At 36.4% G+C, this 25,149-nt stretch overlaps 1 protein-coding gene across 1 annotated transcript in view; it reads left to right on the forward strand.

Moving 5' to 3' along the window:
* Positions 1-25,149, forward strand: part of slc20a2 (solute carrier family 20 member 2) — a 43,573-nt gene that overhangs the window by 14,463 nt on the left and 3,961 nt on the right. The window contains exons 2-10 of the mRNA XM_079383318.1: positions 7,437-7,991; positions 8,379-8,519; positions 9,349-9,434; positions 10,995-11,091; positions 11,314-11,433; positions 14,239-14,448; positions 14,543-15,152; positions 17,433-17,618; positions 20,605-20,689. Coding sequence (XP_079239444.1) covers positions 7,703-7,991; positions 8,379-8,519; positions 9,349-9,434; positions 10,995-11,091; positions 11,314-11,433; positions 14,239-14,448; positions 14,543-15,152; positions 17,433-17,618; positions 20,605-20,689 — 1,824 coding nt within the window. The 5' untranslated portion in view covers positions 7,437-7,702. The remainder of the gene's footprint in view (positions 1-7,436; positions 7,992-8,378; positions 8,520-9,348; positions 9,435-10,994; positions 11,092-11,313; positions 11,434-14,238; positions 14,449-14,542; positions 15,153-17,432; positions 17,619-20,604; positions 20,690-25,149) is intronic.

Raw genomic sequence — 25,149 nt, forward strand, 5'->3', positions numbered from 1 at the left:
AAAAATGAAAATTCTATCATTAATTACTCGCCCTCATGTCGTTCCAATCCCGTAAGACCTTTGTTCATCTTCGGAACACAAGATAAGATATTTTTGATGAAATCCGAGAACTTTCTGACCCTGCATAGACGACATGCCATAGATGCCTTGTTTACGTGCCAAGGAAAGCATGTGGATGCATTGTGGTACTCTACATAATGGTGGAAGATTTTAACTCGGAGGAGAGAAATTGTTAAAGTCGTTATTTTTTATTTTCTTTGCATACAAAAAGTTTTCTCATAGCTTCATAAAATTACGGTTGAACCACTGATGTCACATGGACTGTTTAACGATGTCCTTAGTATATTTCTGAGCCAGGGAACATTTCAGTTGCGTTGCTTTCTATGCATGGTCAGAGAGCTCCCGGATTTCATCTAAAAAATCTTATCTTGTGTTCCGAAGATGAACGAAGGTCTTACGAGTTTGGAACGACATAAGGGTGAGTAATTAATGACAGAATTTTCTTTTTTGGGTGAACTATCCCTTTAAGGACTTTTCTAAAGGTGCATGTACATTTATTGTTTATGGTTCATTGAACAAGCATGAAAATTTAAGCATTTAAACCATTTTCAATAAAGTAAAATAAATCTGTGAAGCTTATTTGGTCCTTTAACACATTATCTTTAAAATACATTTGTTTATTTTTTGAGTTTATATACAGGTCCTTTTCAAAAAATTAGCATATTGTGATAAAGTTCATTATTTTCTGTAATGTACTGATAAACATTAGACTTTCATATATTTTAGATTCATTACAACACAACTGAAGTAGTTCAAGCCTTTTATTGTTTTAATATTGATGATTTTGGCATACAGCTCATGAAAACCCAAAATTCCTATCTCAAAAAATTAGCATATCATGAAAAGGTTCTCTAAACGAGCTATTAACCTAATCATCTAAACACCTGCAAAAGATTCCTGAGGCTTTTAAAAACTCCCAGCCTGGTTCATTACTCAAAACCGCAATCATGGGTAAGACTGCCGACCTGACTGCTGTCCAGAAGGCCATCATTGACACCCTCAAGCAAGAGGGTAAGACACAGAAAGAAATTTCTGAACGAATAGACTGTTCCCAGAGTGCTGTATCAAGGCACCTCAGTGGGAAGTCTGTGGGAAGGAAAAAGTGTGGCAGAAAACGCAGCACAACGAGAAGAGGTGACCGGACCCTGAGGAAGATTGTGGAGAAGGACCGATTCCAGACCTTGGGGGACCTGCGGAAGCAGTGGACTGAGTCTGGAGTAGAAACATCCAGAGCCACCGTGTACAGGCGTGTGCAGGAAATGGGCTACACGTGCCGCATTCCCCAGGTCAAGCCACTTTTGAACCAGAAACAGTGGCAGAAGCGCCTGACCTGGGCTACAGAGAAGCAGCACTGGACTGTTGCTCAGTGGTCCCAAAGTACTTTTTTCGGATGAAAGCAAATTTTGCATGTCATTCGGAAATCAAGGTGCCAGAGTCTGGAGGAAGATTGGGGAGAGGGAAATGCCAAAATGCCTGAAGTCCAGTGTCAAGTACCCACAGTCAGTGATGGTCTGGGGTGCCATGTCAGCTGCTGGTGTTGGTCCACTGTGTTTTATCAAGGGCAGGGTCAATGCAGCTAGCTATCAGGAGATTTTGGAGCACTTCATGCTTCCATCTGCTGAAAAGCTTTATGGAGATGAAGATTTCATTTTTCAGCACGACCTGGCACCTGCTCACAGTGCCAAAACCATTGGTAAATGGTTTACTGACCATGGTATTACTGTGCTCAATTGACCTGCCAACTCTCCTGACCTGAACCCCATAGAGAATCTGTGGGATATTGTGAAGAGAAAGTTGAGAGACGCAAGACCCAACACTCTGGATGAGCTTAAGGCCGCTATCGAAGCATCCTGGGCCTCCATAACACCTCAGCAGTGCCACAGGCTGATTGCCTCCATGCCACGCCGCATTGAAGCAGTCATTTCTGCAAAAGGATTCCCGACCAAGTATTGAGTGCATAACTGAACATAATTATTTGAAGGTTGACTTTTTTTTGTATTAAAAACACTTTTCTTTTATTGGTCGGATGAAATATGCAAATTTTTTGAGATAGGAATTTTGGGTTTTCATGAGCTGTATGCCAAAATCATCAATATTAAAACAATAAAAGGCTTGAACTACTTCAGTTGTGTTGTAATGAATCTAAAATATATGAAAGTCTAATGTTTATCAGTACATTACAGAAAATAATGAACTTTATCACAATATGCTAATTTTTTGAAAAGGACCTGTATAGCTATTTTTGCACATTTTATTTCTAAAGATACATTCTTCACACAGATAAATTATGTTTAGAAGTTAAATATAATATATGGGTATATAAATATATATAGAATAATTTTCAAAATAAATATTGAATTATGAATGTAAAAGTTATGATTTTAAAGTTAGTCATGAATAAATTATGCAAATTCATTGGTTGAAAGGTGTGGGAGCCCTATAATAAGATTATGAAAGCAGATGTGATTTAATCGTTCACTGTGGAGGAGATTACTGTGAGACACATTCATCCTTCAGTCATTCCTTTATAAGACAACAGCCATTCTAGGGACTTGAAATGTGCTTTAACATCTACAATTATGTCCAAGTACAACACATTTTTTAAATTTTTTTGTCTTTTAGGCTGTTCTTGTATTGTCAAATTACTAATTTATATTATTACTAATAATAGGACTATTATTTGGTTTGGTTTGGTTTTGTTTCTTTGTTTTGGTCTCTTATATGTATTGTTAAAATATCTAATAAAAAATAGTTTTTCTGACACTACCTGTGTTTTCCCCCATACAAATGACATGCATACCATTGACATCCTTTCATGTGTTGTGCCACGGGAGTTTGCATATTCCATAGTATTGACACATTTTACAATACTGTGTTTGTCTGCTGCTCCACTGCGAGGAGAGATAATTCTGTGATGTTTATTTTTTTGTAAATTCTCTTCCATTTGGTTGTTTATTTGATGCTACATTCCTTCAGAGAGACATAATGCAGATATAATGGAGCCAGCAGTCAGTGTATACACCAATGAATGTCCTTGGTGCATGCCTTTTCCTGACTGTTAGAAATGATTCACCCACCCCTCCTCTTCTCTCCCCACTCTGATTGGCTTGATCTCTCCTGTCACGCCTTCTTCCCATGCTGCATTAGCCAATCATATCCACCGCTCCCGTTAAACGTGTGTATGATTGGCTGGCTGGCCTGTGATGCTGCTACCTCTATTTAAGAAGCAGTCTAGACTGCAGTGACAGGTTTTTCAATGAGAAACGAGCTGCTGTTGTCCTGCAACACGTCTGACTTTCATCGGGCAATTCCTTTTATAGAACATTGTGATCTTTTCTTTGTCTGAATCCATTCACCGGTCTCATTGCTCCTCTTTCATTGTCATAAGTCAGCACATCAGCTGGGCATTTTCCCATTGCTTCAGTCATGATACCTCACATTTAATCTGTTCATCTCCCATTTTTCCAGTTATTTTCCGACCCCACATTACAAAAAAAGAGGAAAAGCTCTGAGCACTGCATAGCCCGAAGGTGAGTACACTTGATTAGAGTTTAGAGTGCTGCAGTCATTACAGATGCGTTTTACTGCACTCTCCTTTCTTCTTGTGTCGTGTCGAATGCAACAGGTTCTGTGTGTACCTCATATATCGGACAGGGCATGTCATTGTCAAGGGGAATGCTTTGTGAAAACTTGCCAGAATACATAATATAATTATTATTATTATGCATAAAAGGACCCCACACATCTCTCTTCCCGTGTTTAGCAATCAAAGTATCAGCTGAATGCTTTTAATATTCAGATTAGTTAGTATTATAGTGATATTCTTCTCCCAGTGCTTGTTTTGTGCCTTAGGGGTTTATAGTGTTTAAAAGCCCATAGTGTCATAACTTGAATTTTATGGAATTTTTTTAAATAAAGCTATTAAATGCATAATGAACATTTGAGCCTAGAGGGTTTCACCCTAGAGTATCTGAAATATATCCTTTGCAAAAAAAAGTTTGTGCATATGTTTTATGTTGTTGCTGTTGATGTATGGGCCCTTAAAGGGACAGTTCACCCTAAAATATACATTCTGTCAGTATTTACTCACCCTCGTGTTGATTCAAATATGACTGACTTCTGTGGAATTCGAATGGATTTCAGTGGTAACCAAGAATCTTAATTTTTGGATGAACGGTTCTTTTAAGTATGTCTTGAAATGTATCTCTTTTTTTTTGTTTTTTTCTTCCAAACTGAGTGAATTTCTCACATTTAAAACAAGGTCAAACATATAAATGAATCTTGAAATAATAATGCAGATTATTGTTGATATCAGATTAATCTCTTTGAATAAGGTGATAGTTTTCTCCTAACAGGAATCAGTTCAACAATAGTATGAAAAATGGGCTTTGACAAGAGCTGTCAGCAAATGAATCGCTAAAGCTGTCACACAGATTGCTGAAGGGCCAAAAACCAATAGACCTCAAATTTCCGAGAGCAGCAGAAGCGTCTAATTTCATCCAAATTGTCTCAGCTTATCGCCCTGTCCTGATGTCACGTGGCTGTATCAGTATTTTAGCTTTGCATCAGTTTTCCCAAAATGTGTCGTAACCATTATTAGTTCTCAAATGCAGACCTCTTTAAAATCCAGTGCTGCTATAGTGTGCATAAGACATTATTTTATTTCTCAAAAGTGCTTTATTTCCAACAGCCATTGCTTGAATGTGTTTTAACATCTTTAGAAATTGATCGACACTATTTTTCTTCACTAGTTCAAGCAGTTGTACTGCTTATTTTTATTTTGTGGAAATCTTGACTTTTTTTAAGGATTCTTTGATGAATTTAAAGTTTAAAGTAACATTTGTTTGAAATATAAATTATTTGTAACACTATGAATCTTTATTGTCATTTAGAAAAGCACTTACAATTCTTAACCCCAAACTATGTAAGTATATAATTAATATGTACTCAACATCAATTCCGTATATAGGTTTTTTAGTGTTATTTTAATGTATTTGCATGCGTCATTATTGGAGAGTACAGCCTGTGCTAGTTGTGTTGGTTGAGCTGTCCTGGCTCTATGTTGTACACAGGTACATCTCAGGTTCTTTTTATTTATAGGTGAAGTATGTCATTTCTGAATCTGCACCTAACTGAATTGCATAAATAAGGACAGTTTCAGACATTATGCCCTCTTTTCTGTCACATTTAAACCAAGGGTGACTTAAAACATAACCATGACTACTTTACAGACTATCCTTTGTGACAAAGTCAACAACCATGTGATGTTTGATACGTGAGGTGTTGACGTTCACGTGACTCTATCAGTACCTTGAGCATGTATTAGTCTAGCTTTCCCACTGTTTACATTTAATTCCCTTTAAACAACAGGCTTAGTGAAGTAGAAGAATGTGCCATTGTCCCCCCTCCGAGTTGACTTTTGTATCACTGAGCAGTGATTTTCACCCTCTGCATTGCAGGTTTGGCCTGTGGTGAGGACGCTCTGTAATTTTACAGGTGATGGTTTTGATGTCAATATACGGTCGTATACTGTGTCTTTGTAATGCTTTAAAGTCCATTCAGTCATCAGCTTTTGACTGATGCTGTAAATACCGTACTGTCCCCCCGTGGTGTGGGATCAGTCGTTCAGATAAACAGGACTGATCAGATTTCACCGAGCACATTGTGGCCCATTTACAGACCTGCCGTTTTCCAGTGAATTTGACCCACTAAGATTCTTAGACTGGGGAAAGCAGGAAGCAAGGAGGCTGTAAGCGGGTATTAGGGGCTGCGACTCTGCAGTGTTGCACAGTGCAGCTGGAGCACGACTCGCTGTACTGCTTCGGCTCAGTGGGAGACTCTAATCTGAAACCAAGCCAAGAGGAGGTGTGAAGCAGAAGTGATTGTTTTGTGGTGCTTACTGCGCTGTTACATTCTGTTATTGATGTGCACTGGGTTAGTCACGTTGTCGTCACACCTGAACGCTTTGCCCTTGGTGTCATAGTGTAAGGTGGCCAGTTAATGTAAGTGCTTGTGTTTTTTTTTTTGTCTGTCTGTTTTGTGTAATGCTATTTGATGTTTTATTTCAAACCTTTAATTATTTAAAAAATCACTATATTGTGCACTTGAATTAAATATAGCAACTTTTCATACTAGTTCAATTGTAACATACAAACACATGTCTATATACCACCTCCTAAAAATGCTGGTTTTGGCCTGTCTCACTTCAAAATTCTTGACTTTTTCGACTCTATCCAACAATTAAAGTCATACAGTAACGTCATAATATCGTCATAATCTTCCCGTAATCTGTTGAAATATTCTTTTCATTGCAGTCAAACAAATTTGTGATTATTAATCCTGTTACCACATGACCCCCCCCCCCCCTTTTTCCAAACAATGTTACATTCTTCTTCTACAGTTTTATTTGGACTTTTTTTATAGCATGGCAGGAAGACAAGTTTGTTAAGGTGTCAAGTTTGTCATGTTCAGTCCTGTTACTGAGGTTATTGTGTGCGGGGGGGAAATATTATGTGTGTATGTGTATATATGTATGTGTGTGTTATATTATTAACAAATATTTTTCTTAGTTTTTTGGAAAATGACTACTAACCAACATTTAGTTCCTAGTGTGTGCCCCTTCCTGAGTGGCTAATCTTCAACCCTGTTGCTCAGTCTTGTTTATATTTTTTTTATTAAGAATTTTTGTGAATTCATCTTACTAGGACAAAGCACATATGCAGTGTTTTAAGCTGTATTTAGATGTGTCCTAAAGGTTGAGTTCTTAGAATAACCATTTTCTGAAGACTAAGCACCACCTTTTTTGACCATTTGTTGAAGTTTATTTATTTTTATTTTTTAACTTTTTTACTTTACTATTTTGTGCTGTTTATATGAAAAGTTGTTTTTGTGAAAATTATCAAACAAATATTTTTTTTTCTTAAATTTATGGAAAATGAATACAAACCTGCATATAGTTTTCAACCCTGTTACTCTTTGAGCTGTTTTTTTTTTTTTTTTTTTTTAAATATTGATTTTTGTCATTTCACTTTAATTTTTTTATGTTTATTACTAGGGAAAAAAACCCCACAGGATCAGTGTTTTCAACAGTAGGCCTATTTAGATCCCAGTGTTTGATTTCTTGAAGTTGATCATCAACATCGTCAGAAGGATAAGCACATCCTTTTATTGACCATTTGTTATTTTCTGTTGAGTTTCTAGTTTCCCAATCCTGTATTTTAATTATTTGATTTTCCCAGCTTTAATGTTCCTTGATGTCTCCAACACTTGTCTCTCCAACTTTTCCATTTCCCATGGTCTTTTAGGCTACATAATGCGATCTATAAGGAAGGCTCAAATACAGTCTAATGATGTCCTTGTCTCTCTTGTTTTGACAGCTGAAGGCGTCTTTGTGGACAGGACACTTAGAGGGCCAAACAATGGAATGCTCTCTCCTGCCTACACTGCTCAGCACTCGACAGACTGAGGTTAAACGGCTTAGTTAGCAGTGTGCCTCTCCCCCAAGAACTCTTTTAGCCTGGGGAAAGTTGGGAGAAAAAAACAGGCAAAGGAGAATTTCCTTCATAGTACAGCACCTTTTCCCAGTTCTTTGTAGTTGCTTGCTTGGGATTCATTTGGAAGCTTTGTGTGAACAAAAGCCAAGATGGATTTGGAACCGTACCTGTGGATGGTCGTGCTTGGCTTCATCATAGCCTTCATCCTGGCATTTTCAGTGGGGGCCAATGACGTGGCAAACTCGTTTGGCACGGCGGTGGGGTCAGGGGTGGTGACACTACGTCAGGCCTGCATCCTGGCTTCCATATTTGAGACCCTTGGCTCCATACTCCTCGGTGCCAAGGTTGGGGAAACCATTCGGAAGGGAATTATAGATGTCAATTTATACAATGAGACAGTGCCGGTACTGATGGCGGGAGAGGTCAGCGCCATGGTCGGTAAGTAATGGTTCATTTAAAGTTGAAACCTCAATGTTTCATTTTGAAGATTAATGACGGAGAAGCTTAGCGAGGCATTCATTTATTTACTGTAGGCTGCCAGATTCTGGGGAGTCATGATCACTTGTTTTAGAGCAAGTTCTCCTAGAGTTTGTTAAAAATTTCACTTTTAGAGTAAAAAATTCCAAGAACTGCATGGATAGTTATAAAAAAAACAACAACAACATAACGTTTTTTTTTTTTATCACTGGGTCATGAATGTATACATTGTAATATTTTAATAGTATCCTGTCTAGAATCTGTTTTGAAGACAGAAGGGAAGAGAACATATGGCTGGAAGACTTTTTTTGTTGCTCCACCTCCCACTCATATTCCTGTCTTTTTCAGGGTCTGCGGTTTGGCAGCTCATTGCCTCTTTTCTGAAGTTGCCCATTTCTGGAACTCATTGCATTGTGGGATCTACTATTGGCTTCTCCATGGTTGCTATTGGCACTAAAGGAGTGCAGTGGATGCAGTTAGTCAAAATCGGTAAGAAAAAAATCCATTATGCAATTCTTTATTTTATGTTTTATTGTGGTAGTTATTTGCACACCAGAAAATTGGAAAACTTTTTTTAAACGTTTTGAAGCTAAAGGTCAGCTTTTTACTGCGGTCTAATTCGTTTTTAATTTCCTGTGGCCTAATTAATGTTCCACTACTTTTCAAAAGTTTGCCATCAGTAAGAAAGACATACATTTTTTTTAATCAGCAAGGATGCATTAAATGGATCAAAAGTGATAGTAAGGGCATGTATGTTACAAAAGACTGTTTCAATTAAAAATACTGTTCTTTTGAGCTATATATTCATCAAAACAATCCTGAAAAAAATGGTCACAAACATATTAAGCAACAACTGTTTTCAACATTTATTATCAATGTTTCTAGAACACTATATCAGCTTATTAGAATGATTTCTGGAGGGTCATATTGTGATTACTATTCAGCTTTGCCATCAAAGGAATAAATTACATTTTAAAAGGCATTCAAATAGAACTTGACTATTTTTACTTGGCATAATATTACACAGTATTTTGTTTTTACAGTGTTTTTAATCAAATAAATGCAGCCTTGGTGAGCAAAAGAATCTTCTCTCAAAAACATTTTTTAAAAGTCTTACCAAACCCAAGCATTTGATTGGTAGTGTATGCTATGTATTGTTTCTCTGGAGTGACATTATCTTATTTTTGTTGTACTTGTACTTGTAACAGAGATGTGTAATTTGTTTAAAGTTGCCTGTTGGCCTTTGTGCCTCTAGCAGCATTATGTGTTGTTATATTGGCTTGCTATTGATTTAGTAATTGCTATTTATTTGATGCAGTTGCCTCATGGTTCATCTCCCCCTTGCTGTCTGGTCTCATGTCTGGTCTGCTTTTCTTCATCATCAGATATTTCATTCTTAGCAAGGTGAGTCATAGGTCGACAATCGCCTTACTTCAGTGATCTCGCTTCGACAAATTTTGACGTCAAAATGGGAGAAAAAAATAAACAGATCAAAGTGCTCAGACAGGCTTTAAGTGTTTTGCGCTTTTGATTCAGACATCCAGTATAAACATATGAGACATTCACCCAGTCCTTCAGTATACCAGTCCATCACTGGTCCTTATAAGACCTCACATGTTCCCTTTATATTTACTGTTTAATATGCATTCAGCTATTTCCAAGTAACTGTGCCTGTGGCTGTTTATATTGCATGACAATAGCTCATCTGTGATGACACAGCAACTGCTGTACAGTCGACAGCAATTCATCTTTTAAATGTGTAGACTCTGCTTCTGTAAACACTTAAATGTTTAAGCCTTAAAGAGTTAGGAACAGCAAAATACATTCTTACCTGTGGCCACATAAGCACTGACTGTGGTTTAAAGGAACGGTTCACTTAGAAACGAAAATTCATCTTTTACTCTCCCAAAACTGTGTGGCATTCTGTCTTCAGTGAAAAACAGTAGGAGAGCAGAATGTCCAAGCAGCTCTTTTCTGGATAATGCAAGTAAAATGCAATATATACAGTAATGTCATGCTCCCAAAAGGATGACAAATTATAAAACGATAACAAAACATAAAAGTTGTCCATACTTCTCACATGCTATATTGCAAGTCTTCTGAAGCCATATGATTGCTTTGTGCCTGAATATACGGAAATTAGTGGTCAAGTTGATAAATGACGCTTAATCACATCCAAAATAAAAGTTTGTGTTTACATAATATATGTGTGTTTATGGTGTACTGTATATGTATTAAATATATATTTACATGTTTTTTTTTTTTTTTTTTTTAATGTATGTTAAACTTTCTGCTCTGCAAAGCTCTAAAATAGACAGCTTTTTGTCATTTTGTCATTCATTAACCCAGCTTTCACTTTGTGGAAAAGAGCAGCTTGGACATTCTGATTAATATCTCTTTTTGCGTTTCACAATTAAAACAGGGTTGGAATGATATGAGGATGAATAAATGATAATCGAATATATTATTAGTAAACAATCCCTTTAAGAGAGTATTTAGCCTAAATCAGTGTTGTTACTGTTAAAACTTACAAGAAAATTTGAAATGTTGCCTTAGCAACTAACTGAATTAAATTAAAGCTGAAGTGCTAAAATAACTAAAGAAAAAAGCTAAACAGCAATATTGAAAATTCTTTAAAACTTTTACAAAAAAATCATTAACTTTGAAATTAAAATGAACACTAGAAATCTAAAAATAAAAGCTCATTCAAAATATCAAGAAGTACTGTAATTCTATGTAAATAAAACTAAAATAACACTGAAATGTGCTATGCCTAAATTATAACCAACCGTTTATTATTTTTTATGCTGCAAAATATTGCATCTATATTTACTAAGGAATTACAGTGACTTTGAAGAAATTGGCAATGAATGTAACGTTGGGTGTGTTTTGTCTTTCTTCATGACATCTGTGTGGTATATAAAGTCCAGAGTTTAAGCTCTTTCTGTGATCTGTTCATTACAGGATGACCCTGTTCCCAATGGTCTCCGTGCTTTGCCCCTCTTCTATGCGTCAACCATCGGAATCAACACATTCTCCATCATGTACACTGGAGCTCCCTGTAAGACTATTTTGAATACATTTTCATCCAAGAGACGTCCAGACATGAGTTTGTTTGTTGTCACTTAAGTGTCAATGAATAGGCCATGTTTACAACATTGTTTTAAGAGTTTCCATCTAAAATAGCTTTTCTTTCAAGATAAGTTTACCGGATTGTTTTTAAATCTCACAGTAAAGTGTATTTATGTGTGTGACTGTGTCATGCTCTTTCTTTATTGTGCAGTATTGGGCTTGGAGATGCTCCCCGTCTGGGCTATTGCCCTCATTACCTTGGCTGGTGCTCTGGTATGTGCCGGTCTGGTCTGGAGTTTTGTTTGCCCCTGGATGAGAAGGAAAATTGCAAGTACGTACTGTCCTTTTCCCTCCTGCAGGCTCTTGATTTTAGGTGTTTTTAACGTCTGCTTTAGACCTCTGTGTAACGTTTGTCCTAAATTTTCAATTTTTTTTTTCCAATTAGGAATCAATTATCTGAGGATAGTTGTGATTACTAACTACATTTGCAGAAATTGTGTGATCTACACTCTTAAAAATAAAGGTGCTTCAAAAGGTTCTTCAAGTGATGCCATAGAAGAAGCATTTTTGGTTCCACAAAGAACCATTCAGTCAAAGGTTCTTTAAAGAACCATCTCTTCCTTAAAACCTTCTTTCACCACAAAGAACCTTTTGTGTGAAAGAAAGGTTCTTCAGATGTTAAAGGTTCTTTATGGGACCATTTAGACAAAAAGGTTCTTCTATGGCGTCTTGAAGCACTTTTATTTTTTTTAGAGTGTACGTGTTTTTGCACTTGACATCTGGCCATTGAGTTAGATGTTATTTCTAATCTAGCTTCGGAAAAAATCAAAGATGTGACTCAGCATGAGGCATCTTCACCAGCTCAGGAGGGGAAGGATTTGCCTAACATCTGCTGCTCTGCTCTGCTCTGTAACGTAAAGACTATCTTTTGCTGGCTCTGGCTTGTGGGCCCATGTTGCGTTCGACTGACGCTGAGAGAAATGAAAAGCAAATAAACTGAAGCTGTTTATTTGAGAACATCACGTTTTTTTTTTTTTCAGATGAGTCACACGGACCTTGTGCAGTTGATGCACCTTTCTCAGTGCAAGAATGGCTGCCCACATGTTTTGATCGAGAGAAGTGTCTTAATGAAATGAATCACTAATGAAATTAAATGTTAAATCACTGCTTTCACTCACGGATCGACGTTTTAAATTGTTGCATGCTTTATTAAATTTGTTTTCAGATCAAGGGACTATGAATTTCTATTTCATAGTGCGGTTTCCCATGGGAGAGGTTAGAGTTGTAGGAATCTGATTTATTTATTTATTTGGTTTTAGGCTACTGAGAAGGTCAATTCTATGAGCAAAGCTGACATTAGCATTAAATATGTGGGGCACTAATTTAAAGTGCTTGTTGTTGTTCATTATCACTGCTCGATTTAAAAGCCAGTTGTAATCATACTAATATCAGTTTTTCACACACGGATCATCCATGTTTATTAGTGATTGTTTGCCTGATTATATTATTCTCACTGTAATCTTGTTAATGCTGCTTTTAATTTTCAGCTTTTCACCAGTTTCACAAAGCTTGCCTACTTCCCCTCATCTGCTCGGCAAATAACCTTTATGTGCACTGATATGAAAATTATGGCCGATACCATGAAGTATAAATTCTGTATTATTTTGTTTAAAATTGCACTACCATTTCATGTTTGGGGTAGTGTTTTTTTTTCTTGTAGAAAGAAATTAATACTTTTATTTTCATTAAGTTGATTAAAAATGACAGTAAAGACCTTTATAATGTTACAAAAGATTTTTATATCGCATGAATATTGTTCTTTTTACAACTTTCTACTCATCAAAGAACCCTAAAAATAGAATCACAGTTTGACCAAAATATTAAGCAGCACTGCTGTTAAAATGATGAAATATAAGAAATGTTTCTTAAGCACCAAATCAGCATACTAGAATGATTTCTGAAGGATCATGTAACACTGAAGAATGGAGTAATGATGCTGAAAATGCAGCTTTGCATCACAGGAAGGAATTTAATTTTATAATATATTTAAGTAGAAAACATTATTTGAATATATTTTATTTTTATCGTTATTTTAAATGGTAATATTTTACAATATTATGGTTTTACTGTACTTTTAATCAAATAAATGCAGCCATGATGAGCTTTAAATGTTTCTTAAAAGCATAAAAAATCTTGCCCAAAAGACACTAAAAACTAAAAGTCATTTCTTATTGAAGTGAATTAGTTTAATACAATTTAATAAATGTAATGATAACATAATGTCCAATATAATACATTTATATTTAAAGGAACACTCCACTTTTTTTTGGAAATAAGCTCATTTTCCAAGTCCCCTAGAGTTAAAATAGGGTTAAAATAGCGTTTTTGAATCCATTCAGCCGATCTCCGCGTCTGGCGGTAGTACTTTTAGCTTAGCTTAGCATAGATCATTGAATCGGATTAGACCATGGCGCTGCGTAATATCATTACGCCTGCTGCACCCATGGTATGGCAGCAAAGTTCCTTGATTATTACGCCGGAATGAGAGTATAGTTCCTAGCCATATCGGCCTAGAAAATCGCAACTTTTCATTTTCCGTCAGTCTTAGTACATGATGTAACTACAGAAGAGTCAAGCTTTAAATAGGAAAATTATCTAAACTCTCTGGTCATTTTTGAGCGAGATGCTAACGGTCTAATCCGATTCAATGATCTAAGCTAAGCTAAGCTAAAACTGCTACCGCCAGACCCGGAGATCGGCTGAATGGATTCAAAAACGGTAAAACTCATCTGTTTAACTCTTGGGGAGTTGTAAAATGAGTCTATTTCCAAAAAAAGTGGAGTGCTCCTTTAATTTGCCAAAGATTAGATTTAAAAGTATTATTGCATTTTATTGCTTGTAAAGATGAACTTTGAGACCATTCGTTTACTGCAAAGGTAAAATAATGTAAAAATACTGAAAATAAGATGATCCACAATTAAATATCCAATATGGAGTGATATAAATAAAAAAACAAATTAAATCAAATATTGGCCAATAACCAATATGATACTGATATATCATGCATCCCTATTATTGATATCTAATATATGACTTTCAATTCAATTGTTTCCTCACTATTTTTTCCTCAAAATAGGTCGGCTGAAGAAGGAGCATGCTCTTTCCCGCATCTCTGATGAGAGTTTGGATAAAATCCCCGAGGAGGAAGAGGAAGCCCCTGTGTTTAAAGAGCTACCAGGTGCAAAAAGCAGCAACGATGCTGTGCTGCCCCTGACAGAGGGGTCCACAGGAGAGCTGAACAGCCTGGCTAATGGAGGCACTGTCCTGCCCAACGGCAGAGTGTATGGTACGGTAAAAGACTTTTGTTTTTAATGGGTACCATCTGAGCAGAATGTCCTACGCTGATCTTATGTGTTTATTTAATTTTTTTTTTTTATCAGGTCGCACTAACTCCATGACCAACGGCTGCCTCAAGTCACCCGTGTCCAATGGGGGCTTCGCCTTTGATGGACACATGCGCAGCGACGGCCAGGTCTATCACACCGTTCACAAGGACTCTGGTCTCTACAAGGACCTCTTACACAAGATCCACCTGGGCCGCCTGGAAGACGAACGCAGCAGCTCGCGTCCTGACAACAGCTACCGTCACCTCCGCCGAAACAACAGCTATACATGCTACACAGCAGCCATCTGCGGCATGCCGGTGCAGCCCCTGATACGGTCGGAATCCAGCGCCCCTCCTCCAGAGGACAGTGAGAAGCTAGTGGGCGACACTGTCTTCTATTCGAAGAAGCGATTGCGCTATGACAGCTATTCCAGCTACTGTAACGCGGTTGCGGAGGCTGAGATTGAAGCGGAGGAAGGTGACGTGGATGTGAAGTTGGCAGCAGATAAAAGGGAGCCCCGGGCCCCTGCTGAAGGGGTCCTGGAGGACTGCGTTGATGAGGACAAGGAGGAGAAGGACAACCCGCAAGTCTTCCTGCTCTTCCACTTCCTGCAAATCCTCACCGCCTGTTTTGGATCGTTTGCGCATGGTGGAAATGATGTCAGGTATGACACTTTATTTCTTTATTTTTCCTAAGACAGGTGTGTTTTTATGTGCAAGTGTTTAAGTGTGATTTTGAGAACCTTTAGTATTTTCTTTTTTAGTATTTTTACTGTTTAGTATGCTTTGTGATTATCGAGTTCAGAATAAGACCTACAGCATTATTTGCACCATTTTATTTCACATTCCACAGCATTAGTGTGTCCTGAGAACAAGCCCTCAGTTCTGGTTCACAGCTCTACAGACTTCTAAGACTGTTAAGACCAAAGTGTGACGTGGCATTAGTTTAGGCTAACTTCAGCTGCTTAATGCTTTAACAGTTAAAATCTTTAAATTGGTTTTGTTGGTTACATAATTTGATTATTGCGTTTGTATTTAGTGTGAAGTGTAAACAAAATTCAAAGTTCTCCCTCAGTATTAAGGTATTAAAGCTGTCACTGGGGCGGTACCTTTTCAAAAGGTACAAATATAGAGCATATGTACTTTTAATATACTTGTATGCACCCTTTAGGTCAGGGGTGGGCAATTAATTTTCCCAAGGGGCCACATGAGAAACTTGGGAGGTTGCAGAGGGCTGTGGGGCGTGCCTACGGGGGGGGGGTCTTGGTGCAGCACCTGACTTTGAAACTTGCAGCGCTTCTATTTAATCAATTAAACCATAGCCTTTGAAGTGTAAGCTATATCTCAATTTACATGTATAGTATTTTTTTTTTTTATCAAAGCACCACCCAAGTATTCTCCTCCCATTTCTACCATGAACAACCGTTTCTGTCATTGCGAACAGGTGCTCACACACACACACAAACGAAATCGTTACAGTCAAACGAAGTTAATATTTGTATCATTAATGATTTGTCTTATCCACCCGCAAATAATCAGAATGCATTTTTTTTATTGCCTGACCCACGGATTATCCTCAGTGCCTGCGGATATAACCACCATCCGCGCATCACTACTGCGCAGATATCAAAAGCATCACTGGGTTGTAAAGTTGTCAAGTTGAGGGGACAAATGGGTTGAAATTTGTATGTGTTGATTGTGTGAGAAGGATGCGTTTCATACAAGATCTGGCAACCGGACAACCTTGGAATATATTGACGTGATTATTCATATAATGAGGCTTGGGCCATACAAATTATGGGAGCAAACGTAGCAAGCACATTTTTTATATATATAAAGATTAAAAACACGGGAGAAATACGGGAAAATATTTAAACGGGATTATAGTGGCATAGAATGGTAAAATACGGGACAATCCCGAGAAAAAACGGGAGGGTTGACAGGTAGCCTATGCTCCAGAGTACTGGACGCCTTTAGAGAGAAATGCAACCTTCTTACAGATTACAATAATCAGGAATTTTTTTTTTTTTGTTGAATTGGTTTGTTTAAAAGTAGACATTTTAAACTTTCTATACCATACACTGAGTTTCAGTTTTTTTTTCTGACGCGCTCTAGCTTCAGAGATGGCAGAAAGCACGTCCTGCTTTCATTATTTTACAAAGCAATGTTTTGTTGTTTTTATTTTACAGACATAAAAATAAGTTTTGAACTGATTTTAAGTCGTTTCATTATCAGGAAACAAAGCTGTTGCCTTGAAAATAAAAGCAGTGCAGTTGTATTCCGTACACCTAATTACATCTATTTTCGATTGACTTTTAATTCACAAATTACCTCATGTGGGCCGGTAAAGGATAACCAGAGGGCCGGCTGTGGCCCGGGGGCCGTACAATGCCCAGGTATGCTTTAGTTTTAAATAAGGTGCAATTGTGTGCCTTTTAAAAGGGTACTGCCCCAGTGACAGCTTTTGTACCTTTTTTCTTAGACCATGTGACCAAATTCATTCTCTGATCTGTACACAAAAAGTTGCATTAAATTGATCAAACGTGACAGTAAAAACAAAAGATGTCCATATTAAATAAATGCTGTTCTTCTCAACTTTCTATTTATCAAAAAATCCTGAAAAAATATTATCATGATTTTCACAAAAATATTAAAGTGCACAACTGTTTTCAACATTGATAAAAATAAGAGAGGTTTCTCGAGCATCAAATCAGAATATTAGAATGATTTCTGAAGGATCATGTGACACTGGAGTAATAACTGCTGAAACTTTAGCTTTGCCATCACAGGAAGTTATCTTTTCATAATCATGATACATTTTGGGGCAGAGTTAAATTGGTATATGGATTTAAAGACTTCATGGCTTCATCCATACAGTTTGCATTGTAACCTTGTTGCAGTCACTTCCCCAGTGTACATGTTTGTTTGTTTTTTCTTTTCTGCAGTAATGCAATTGGTCCGTTGGTGGCCCTGTGGATGATTTACGAGCAGGGTGGGGTGATGCAGGATGCGGCCACACCAGTCTGGCTGCTACTCTATGGCGGCATTGGAATCTGTGCTGGACTGTGGGTTTGGGGTCGACGTGTCATTCAAACAATGGGCAAAGACCTCACTCCCATCACCCCCTCCAGGTGAGATCAGCCTATTGGCAGAGAGCATGATGTTTGTGCATGATAATTGATGCATGTGCTCCTGTTGCGTGCAGATGCGATGATTAATTCACAGTAAGAAGTCTTCTTAAGCCCAATGCACATGTAAACTGTACAATTTTGGCAATCATTTTGAATCTCAATGGCATTATATCGTTCAATCTAACAAGCAGCAATAAGAAAAGCCAGAAAAATTGCACAGTGTGCAGTGGGCTTAGGATAAGTGGCCTCTTACAGTAAACCCATGACAAAAACACACCGTTTGTCTCCGTCTTGTTTATTTCTGACGATACAAAAGATGTCTTTTTTTTCCTGTAGCAAGTGGAAAATTGGAGGACCGGTTTTTGGTGTAAAAAGCTGACAGAACTGAAACCTTCAACTTGGTCCTAAACCAGTGCTGAGGTGTAATTGTTGACTACAGAAATGGAGCATGTGCTTTGGCAGCAGGGTTATAACAGTTTATCTGATATTGAAATCTTGCTAGATTAGTTCAGTTTATCGGCTTTTCTCCTCTCTCGTTTGGGTACTTGCCCTCAATCCCTCTTTGTGTTACCACCACAAATCGGGTTAAATATCACCGTAGAGTGACCTTTAATTTTAAATTTTAGCACACTTTAGAATAAAGACAGTTTATAGAGACCGGTCACTGTTTTGCACTCTCAGTTCAGAACTGCCTGGGTTTGCTAAATTTAGCAAGACACTTGTGCACACGGCCTCAGCAAACTTGCGTTCTCTTAGTAACAAGACAAACTGTCAAAAACAAATGAGCTTGAGTTGATACTCAGAACAAAGACTTTCCACCCTATAAAAAGAAGTGTCATCATTTGTTCTGAGAAAGTGAGCTGCAGATCATATTTTAGGAATGCTTGTTAGGAAATCATGATTACTAAACACCGATACACTGAAACGTAACTGGACACGACTCCAAACCAAAATCAAAAATTATTTTATAAGAGCCTTTGTAATATTCAAGGAAATTATTTTAGTGTAATATGTTTCTGTTGATATCCAAGCTCCAAAATTGTGTATATTCTTTTAAATATTGAATTTAGAAATTATTATTATAGTGAATTATTGTTTATCCATGTTAATCTCACCACACACAGACTTAAGTGTAAACATGACTTTTTACCGTCAATAATTAATTCATTATTACTTAAACTTTCCCTGGATTCAATTAAACCTGGATCATTTCATGGCACAGCTTTTTTTTTTTCTACTCCAAATAAAGTGTCAGTAATTAGATGGTACAGTAACTGAAAAAGTAACACAGTTTAGTGCAAAAAAATCTTATTGGCTTTCATTGAACTCTAACTACTAGGGGTGGGGGCGATATACAGGTAGACACAATAAACTGGTAGAAATTGGTCAGCCGGTAAGAGATTTTGGACTTTCGTCTATATCGCCGTTATGCACTCATGTTGCTGTGCACCGTGGTCACAAAAATGTATCGTTTACACACATTTTAAAGCACTGCTGTTTAAAAACAAGTGATTTTAAGTTGTTGAAATGCAAACAACACTGCGTACATGAATCTGCTGCTCATAGAGCGCATGAGTATTTTTGTTGCTTTATTAAACCTTGAACAGTTAAATATACATACTTGCGTGTCAAAATGCCGTCTTTGCAAGTATCCTTGTAAACAGAGTCATTACACAGAGATTATCTTACTGTTCTTGACTAAACTACCACTTTTGTATCTTTGAAAAATAATAATATATTTATTTAAAGATACAAAAGGTATAGTCAAGACCAGTAAGATAATTTATCTCACTGTTGTTTGATTAACATAAATGACAGACAGGATGAATAATAGTCATATATATTTAGACAGTAAAGACTATGATTTATATATTTTTGGTTAATTTATATAATGTATTTATTTATTGTCACTGGTGACAAGAATTAAAATACTATGTTATCAAAAATTTTTGACATCATAAAAACTTTATTAAAAACAAAAACAACTATTGTAATATATATCATTATCGTGGTATAAAATGGCTCATATCCTGATGTAAGGTTTTGGTCATATCACTCACCCCTAATAACTACCCAGAGCAATTTAGTATAGTAGTATAAATTTTAATCAGAAAATTTACTAATAATGTAGATAAAAAAATTATACTAATAGTGTAGTTAAAAAAAATAAATCAACAAACCTTAACAAAAATTAAATTCATAATGCATTGGGAATCATTTTTTAAATGATTATTTTCTAAAGACAGAAACTTTCAACAAGATTTAACGAAAAATAAAAATTATTATTTGAAAAGATTTAGATTTTCTGGAACAATTTGCAGTTTCTCAGTGTGTGTGTGTGTGAGTGGCGGAGCAGATTTCCCACTGAAGGGTCACTCTACAGTCCTGCATGACAATCCAGTCTATACTAAATGAGTGCGCATCAGGTGGCCATGTTCTCAGTCCCATGGCCTCACAGAAATAACAATCGACATGACCTCAGCATCTGTCAGCTTGCTCTTTGGCGTTTGATGTTTGTTGACAGGAAGGAGTTATTTTTTTAACCTAGGGATAATGTAAGGGAATAGTGAAGTATTTAGATGGGTTTGCATGATTTAATGGAAGCTTTGCTTGTTTATGCACAGTGCATGTCTTATTGACATGTTCATGCTGTCCGTGTGTGTTTTAAAAGGCCACCGGAGAGTTTATCAACACAATCACCATGTTTCCACCAGCATGCACGTACACGTGTCTATCCTGTGATACACGCACATACTGACACGCTTAATAGGCACAGAACTCACAGAAAACCTGTCAACCTTGTTTTCTTGTTACTGCACCACCTTCATCTCCTTGTGGACTTTTTGCATGCCTGTTAAAATGTTTCCGCTCCTCCAGACCTGCATGCTGTATATGCACCAGCGTCTCTCAGCGGCATGCATTGTCATTATTGGTTGAACTACAGGTGTAACTGTATAAAGTTGTGTTTTGTTGCCCTCCCCCGCAGTGGATTCACTATTGAGCTGGCCTCAGCGCTCACTGTTGTTTTGGCGTCCAATATCGGACTTCCAGTCAGTACGACACACTGCAAGGTAAAGATCGGGTCAGAGCCCAGCTGGCCCCCTTAGGTTATTGTGTGCAAGCCACCAGAGAGAGGAGGGAGCCGTCTGTTTTTACAGGGAACGAGAGGTGCCCACGTCAGCTTTCAGCAATTGATGCTGCTTGTTATTGATAAATAATGACATCGATGCACAACAACTTGACACTTTCCACAAATGGGGTGCTGTCCTATTACAATAAACAGACAAATCTCATGTTCTACTCTGTTGTTTCCCATGGAGTCAAATGTCTGACAGGTTTTTTGATGTGTCCTGTCTTGCTGGCCTTTACCTTCCTAGACCTTGACTGTAATCAACAGTTAAACTCATACAATCAGATCATGTGATTTTGATTATAATTAATTGTAAAATTTTAAAATCTTAATTACTACAAAAATGTTTATACAAGTAAACAGTCTCATATTATTTTTCTACATTTTTATTGTTGTCCAGCTCAACCATTCTATCCAGTTAACAATGTTAATAAGAATTTTAAGTTAAGTAATTAAGTAGAATTTTTCAATATTTCAGTTTGTGGAAAAAAAAAAAAAAAAGTTTTTTAGAAGTTTATTAACGACCATTGTTGTTATTTTAACAAACTTTTCAAAAAAGTTTTTTGTTAATTGAAATAAAGCTGAAATAAAATAAGTATTAGATGAAAAATTGAATGTATATTTAATTTCAAATAGTAAACTTACTAGAACTAAAACTTATGAAAAATGAAATGAAAAAATTAAAGATAAATTTGAAATATAAAAGTAATAAAAAAATTCCAGAAGTGCATAACAAATAGACTTATACTAAAAATAAACTCAAAATAAAAGCCAATTCAAAATATCAATAAATAATGCTATTAATAAATAATACTAAACATTCATAATTCAGAATGAATGAATGAATGAATAAATACTAAAATAACACTACTGACAAAAATATAGTCCCAAATTAACTAGACTAATATGACTATAATATTAGTTTGAAATGTTACATTTCTATTTAATGAAGTTAAATACAGAATTATTACACATTACTTGTATTAAATTATTCATTTTTTTATTGTTAGAAAATAAGGAAATCACATAAATCAGGTTTGTTAAATATAATTTAGGCAAGATTAACATTTTAGTAATAGGGTTGAAAGAAATATCCAAACCTCGCATAACAAATAGAAAACAATATCATATAAAAAGTTGCTTAACATGAGCAACTTTTTTTTTTTTTTTTTTTTTCCTGAAATGGATAATGACATTTGTTTTTTTTAAAAATCAAGATTATTCTGGCAGGCATCCTAGATTCTCTGATCTCAGCCATCCAGTTACTGATGTCATTGGCTTGGTCACGGTTTCTGATGGTTATAAAGCAACTTTACTGCACACTGAAGTCAATCCTGGGCCAATGAATGCTCTCATCAAGGCCAAGGCAGCTTTCTCAAACCCTTTAGAAATGAAGACGAGAGCTCCCTCCTCTTCTCTCAGACATGGCCTTGGTGCATACAGGATGAAATAACTCTTCTCTTCACAGATCTGTGTTTAAGTGATGCTTCACTACATCTCTTTGTCCCCCCCCCACCTCTCTCATGGCATGCTGCTGTGTATTTGTCCGTGTTTGCTCGGGTCACTGATGTCTTGCTCCATGCTATGTGTCTCTTACGTTTTATCTGTTGTCTTTGTCTTGTCATCTGTCGTCTTTTCACAGTGGATTTTGCATTGAAGTAATGAGTGCTCTAACAGTGCTCGTTGCCTCAAATATGGGCGTTCCTATAAGCTCCACCCACTGCAAGGTATTGGTATAATAGTGAAGCTTTGGTAGTGCTAAACTCCACCCCCATAGCTTCACTAGCGTAATCACCGAACAGCCAATCAGAACTCACTTCTGCAAACATGTAACTTCATGATTACAGCTTTGATATGATTCATTCTTTTTCATCTGCTTAGTTGTTTTAAAGAAAAAGCATTAATTGAAGTCAGTATGCTTTTATAAGGTAGTGCATACATTGTAGTTCAGACGCTAAACATGTTAACCAAACCATGCCACTTGCAGCGATTCCATTTAAAGTAGGTAATTTCTCCTCATTAGCATAGGTCAACAGCCTGAACTGTTCACATTAACCTAATACTTGACAGAAATGAGTCCAACAACCTCATCCAGTCCAGTCAATCAAATGAGCTGACCTCTATTTATTCTCTATTCTCTTGCGTGTGCTTTGTGATGTCTTTGTAGGGGTTTTTGGGATGCTTTGTGATACAAGGGCTTAATGCATGTTTGGCTTCAGTCTGGTACCTCATTCAACTTCATGACCTCTATTCAGATTTATAAACCTATTGTAAAATCTTTCTAGTGCTATAAAACCTGGATTGAGGTGAAGGGTAAGAGGGCATGAGGTTCAGTTTGGATTGGGGCTGTCAAGCTAACATGGTCATTTGGTGTGGTTTAAAAAGAATAACACTATGTATCTCAAACCAACATTTGGTCCCAAACTGGTTTTAAATACTTCTATACATTTTGTATTTTTGGTTTTCATTTTAGCTTTAGATTAAGTTTTAGTAATCTAAGTTTATGTGTTTTGTCATTTGTACCATTTGTTTAGAATGTAAAGTTACTGTAGAATTTTAGTCATTCTGCTTTGAAAAATAGAAGTGTTGGCTTTGTAAGTAAAGTTTAAGTTTAGATTTTCATCTAATGTTTAGATTTTATTTGACCTTTTATTTAAAAAATGGAAATAGTTTTAGTTTTAAGTTAACAATAACAACACTGCTACTGACTGGCGGCTTAATTATTATTATTTTTTTTTATAATGTTTAATTAATTATAATTATTAGTTTTTTCCATCAAAATTTTGGAAAGCACACGCATCCGAAATCTTAATCACAAATGTTGGTAAACAGGGTTTCATTTGCTGTAATATAATGTGCTTGAATTGTCTTTAATTGGGGGCTTTTCTGGGTAAATATCGATTTGTGAATTCACCTGGATATCTGCAAATAATTCAATCATAGTTTTTAATCAATTGACAGCCCTAGTTTGGGTGTTAGAGTTATCAGCATTACTATTGCGAGCATGTCATGTCTTTGTGTCCCAGCATCCAAAATAGGAATTGGCAGGCCGTTAATGTTCAGATGAGTTTTGTCCAGTAAAGCCACTTATAAAATGGGAACGTTGCAGCAATGGAGGAGTCACATCTTCAACAGGTTTATATTGATTACAGCCTCAAAAAATAGATCTTGTTTGCTGAACAAACTCACAGAAAGGTCATGATGCTTGTCTTGATTTCATGGATTAGTCATGGCTCAAGCATCTTACATGAAGTTTGAGTAGATCAAGGGGGCTAAATCATGGGAGAATTAAAGGCCTGAAGTCTTTTATTCTCTGTTGTTGACTTTGGGTTGGCTTTTGCTCCAGATTTAGCCCCCCTGTGACGGAGGCTTCAGTTACACTGACCGTATAAGAAGAACCAGATCGCTCTTGTATCTAGAACAGCACCTGTCATCAGAACCCCTGAGTCACACAGCATGTATGGAAATGTTACTCCTCCTGCTGCCCTGTGTTAGGCAGGACATGACATGACTTTGCCTCTCAAGCAAAAGGAGAACATGACTAATGCAGCACAGGATAATGGCTTTGTTAAAAGCACTGGACACTACACTTTAATTGTAAATCCCTCTTCAGTGTGCAGACAACGATGACCCAGATTTTCTGAGGAAAAGAACACTTGATTTCAAACCTTGCAGTACTTTGTGTTCTCTAACTAACCCCTACCCAGGTGTTTGCACAAATAATCAAATCCATGTATTTTGTTATTTCAGAAGAGATGTTATGCTCATGACCCTAAGAAATCGAAATTTAGATATGCCTATGTCTGTTAGCTTCGAGGCCATGTTAGATATTAGTTAGTTTAGCTTAGTTAAATTATCTCTTATCGTGTATAATTGGGAATTTAATTTAAGAAACATGGTGAATATTGCAATGATTCAAGCATTGAAATATATATTGCTAAAGCGATAACATTTTTAGATTTTGTGATCCTTTTTTGACTGGCAATTTGAGAGAATGAGATTAAAGCGATGGTGTGTATATATATATATATATATATATATATATACCAATTTTTTTTTTTATGTGAAAGATTTGGTTTGACAAAAGTTGAGGGAATATTAAAAATATATTATATTATTTTTGTTTAGAAGATGAACAAAAATCATGTACTTAATTGAGACATTTAAATTTTTAGGTGAACTATCTCTTTAAGGCAGGTATTGTAATAGCATTTTTGTTTCAAAGTAATTTCTAGCAAATAACCAAATATAATTTCAATCTGTTGACAACATTCAATATAAATCTTAATAATCTATATCATTGATGTGCTACTAGAAAAAACATGAAATTCGTCTTCCTGCCACCTACTAATATCAAATAGCCATGTCTGTGTGTTCCACTAAAGGCTATAGACCTCAAAA

Source organism: Barbus barbus (genome assembly GCF_936440315.1).
Source record: "Barbus barbus genome assembly, chromosome: 28".
Lineage (NCBI taxonomy): Eukaryota > Metazoa > Chordata > Actinopteri > Cypriniformes > Cyprinidae > Barbus > Barbus barbus.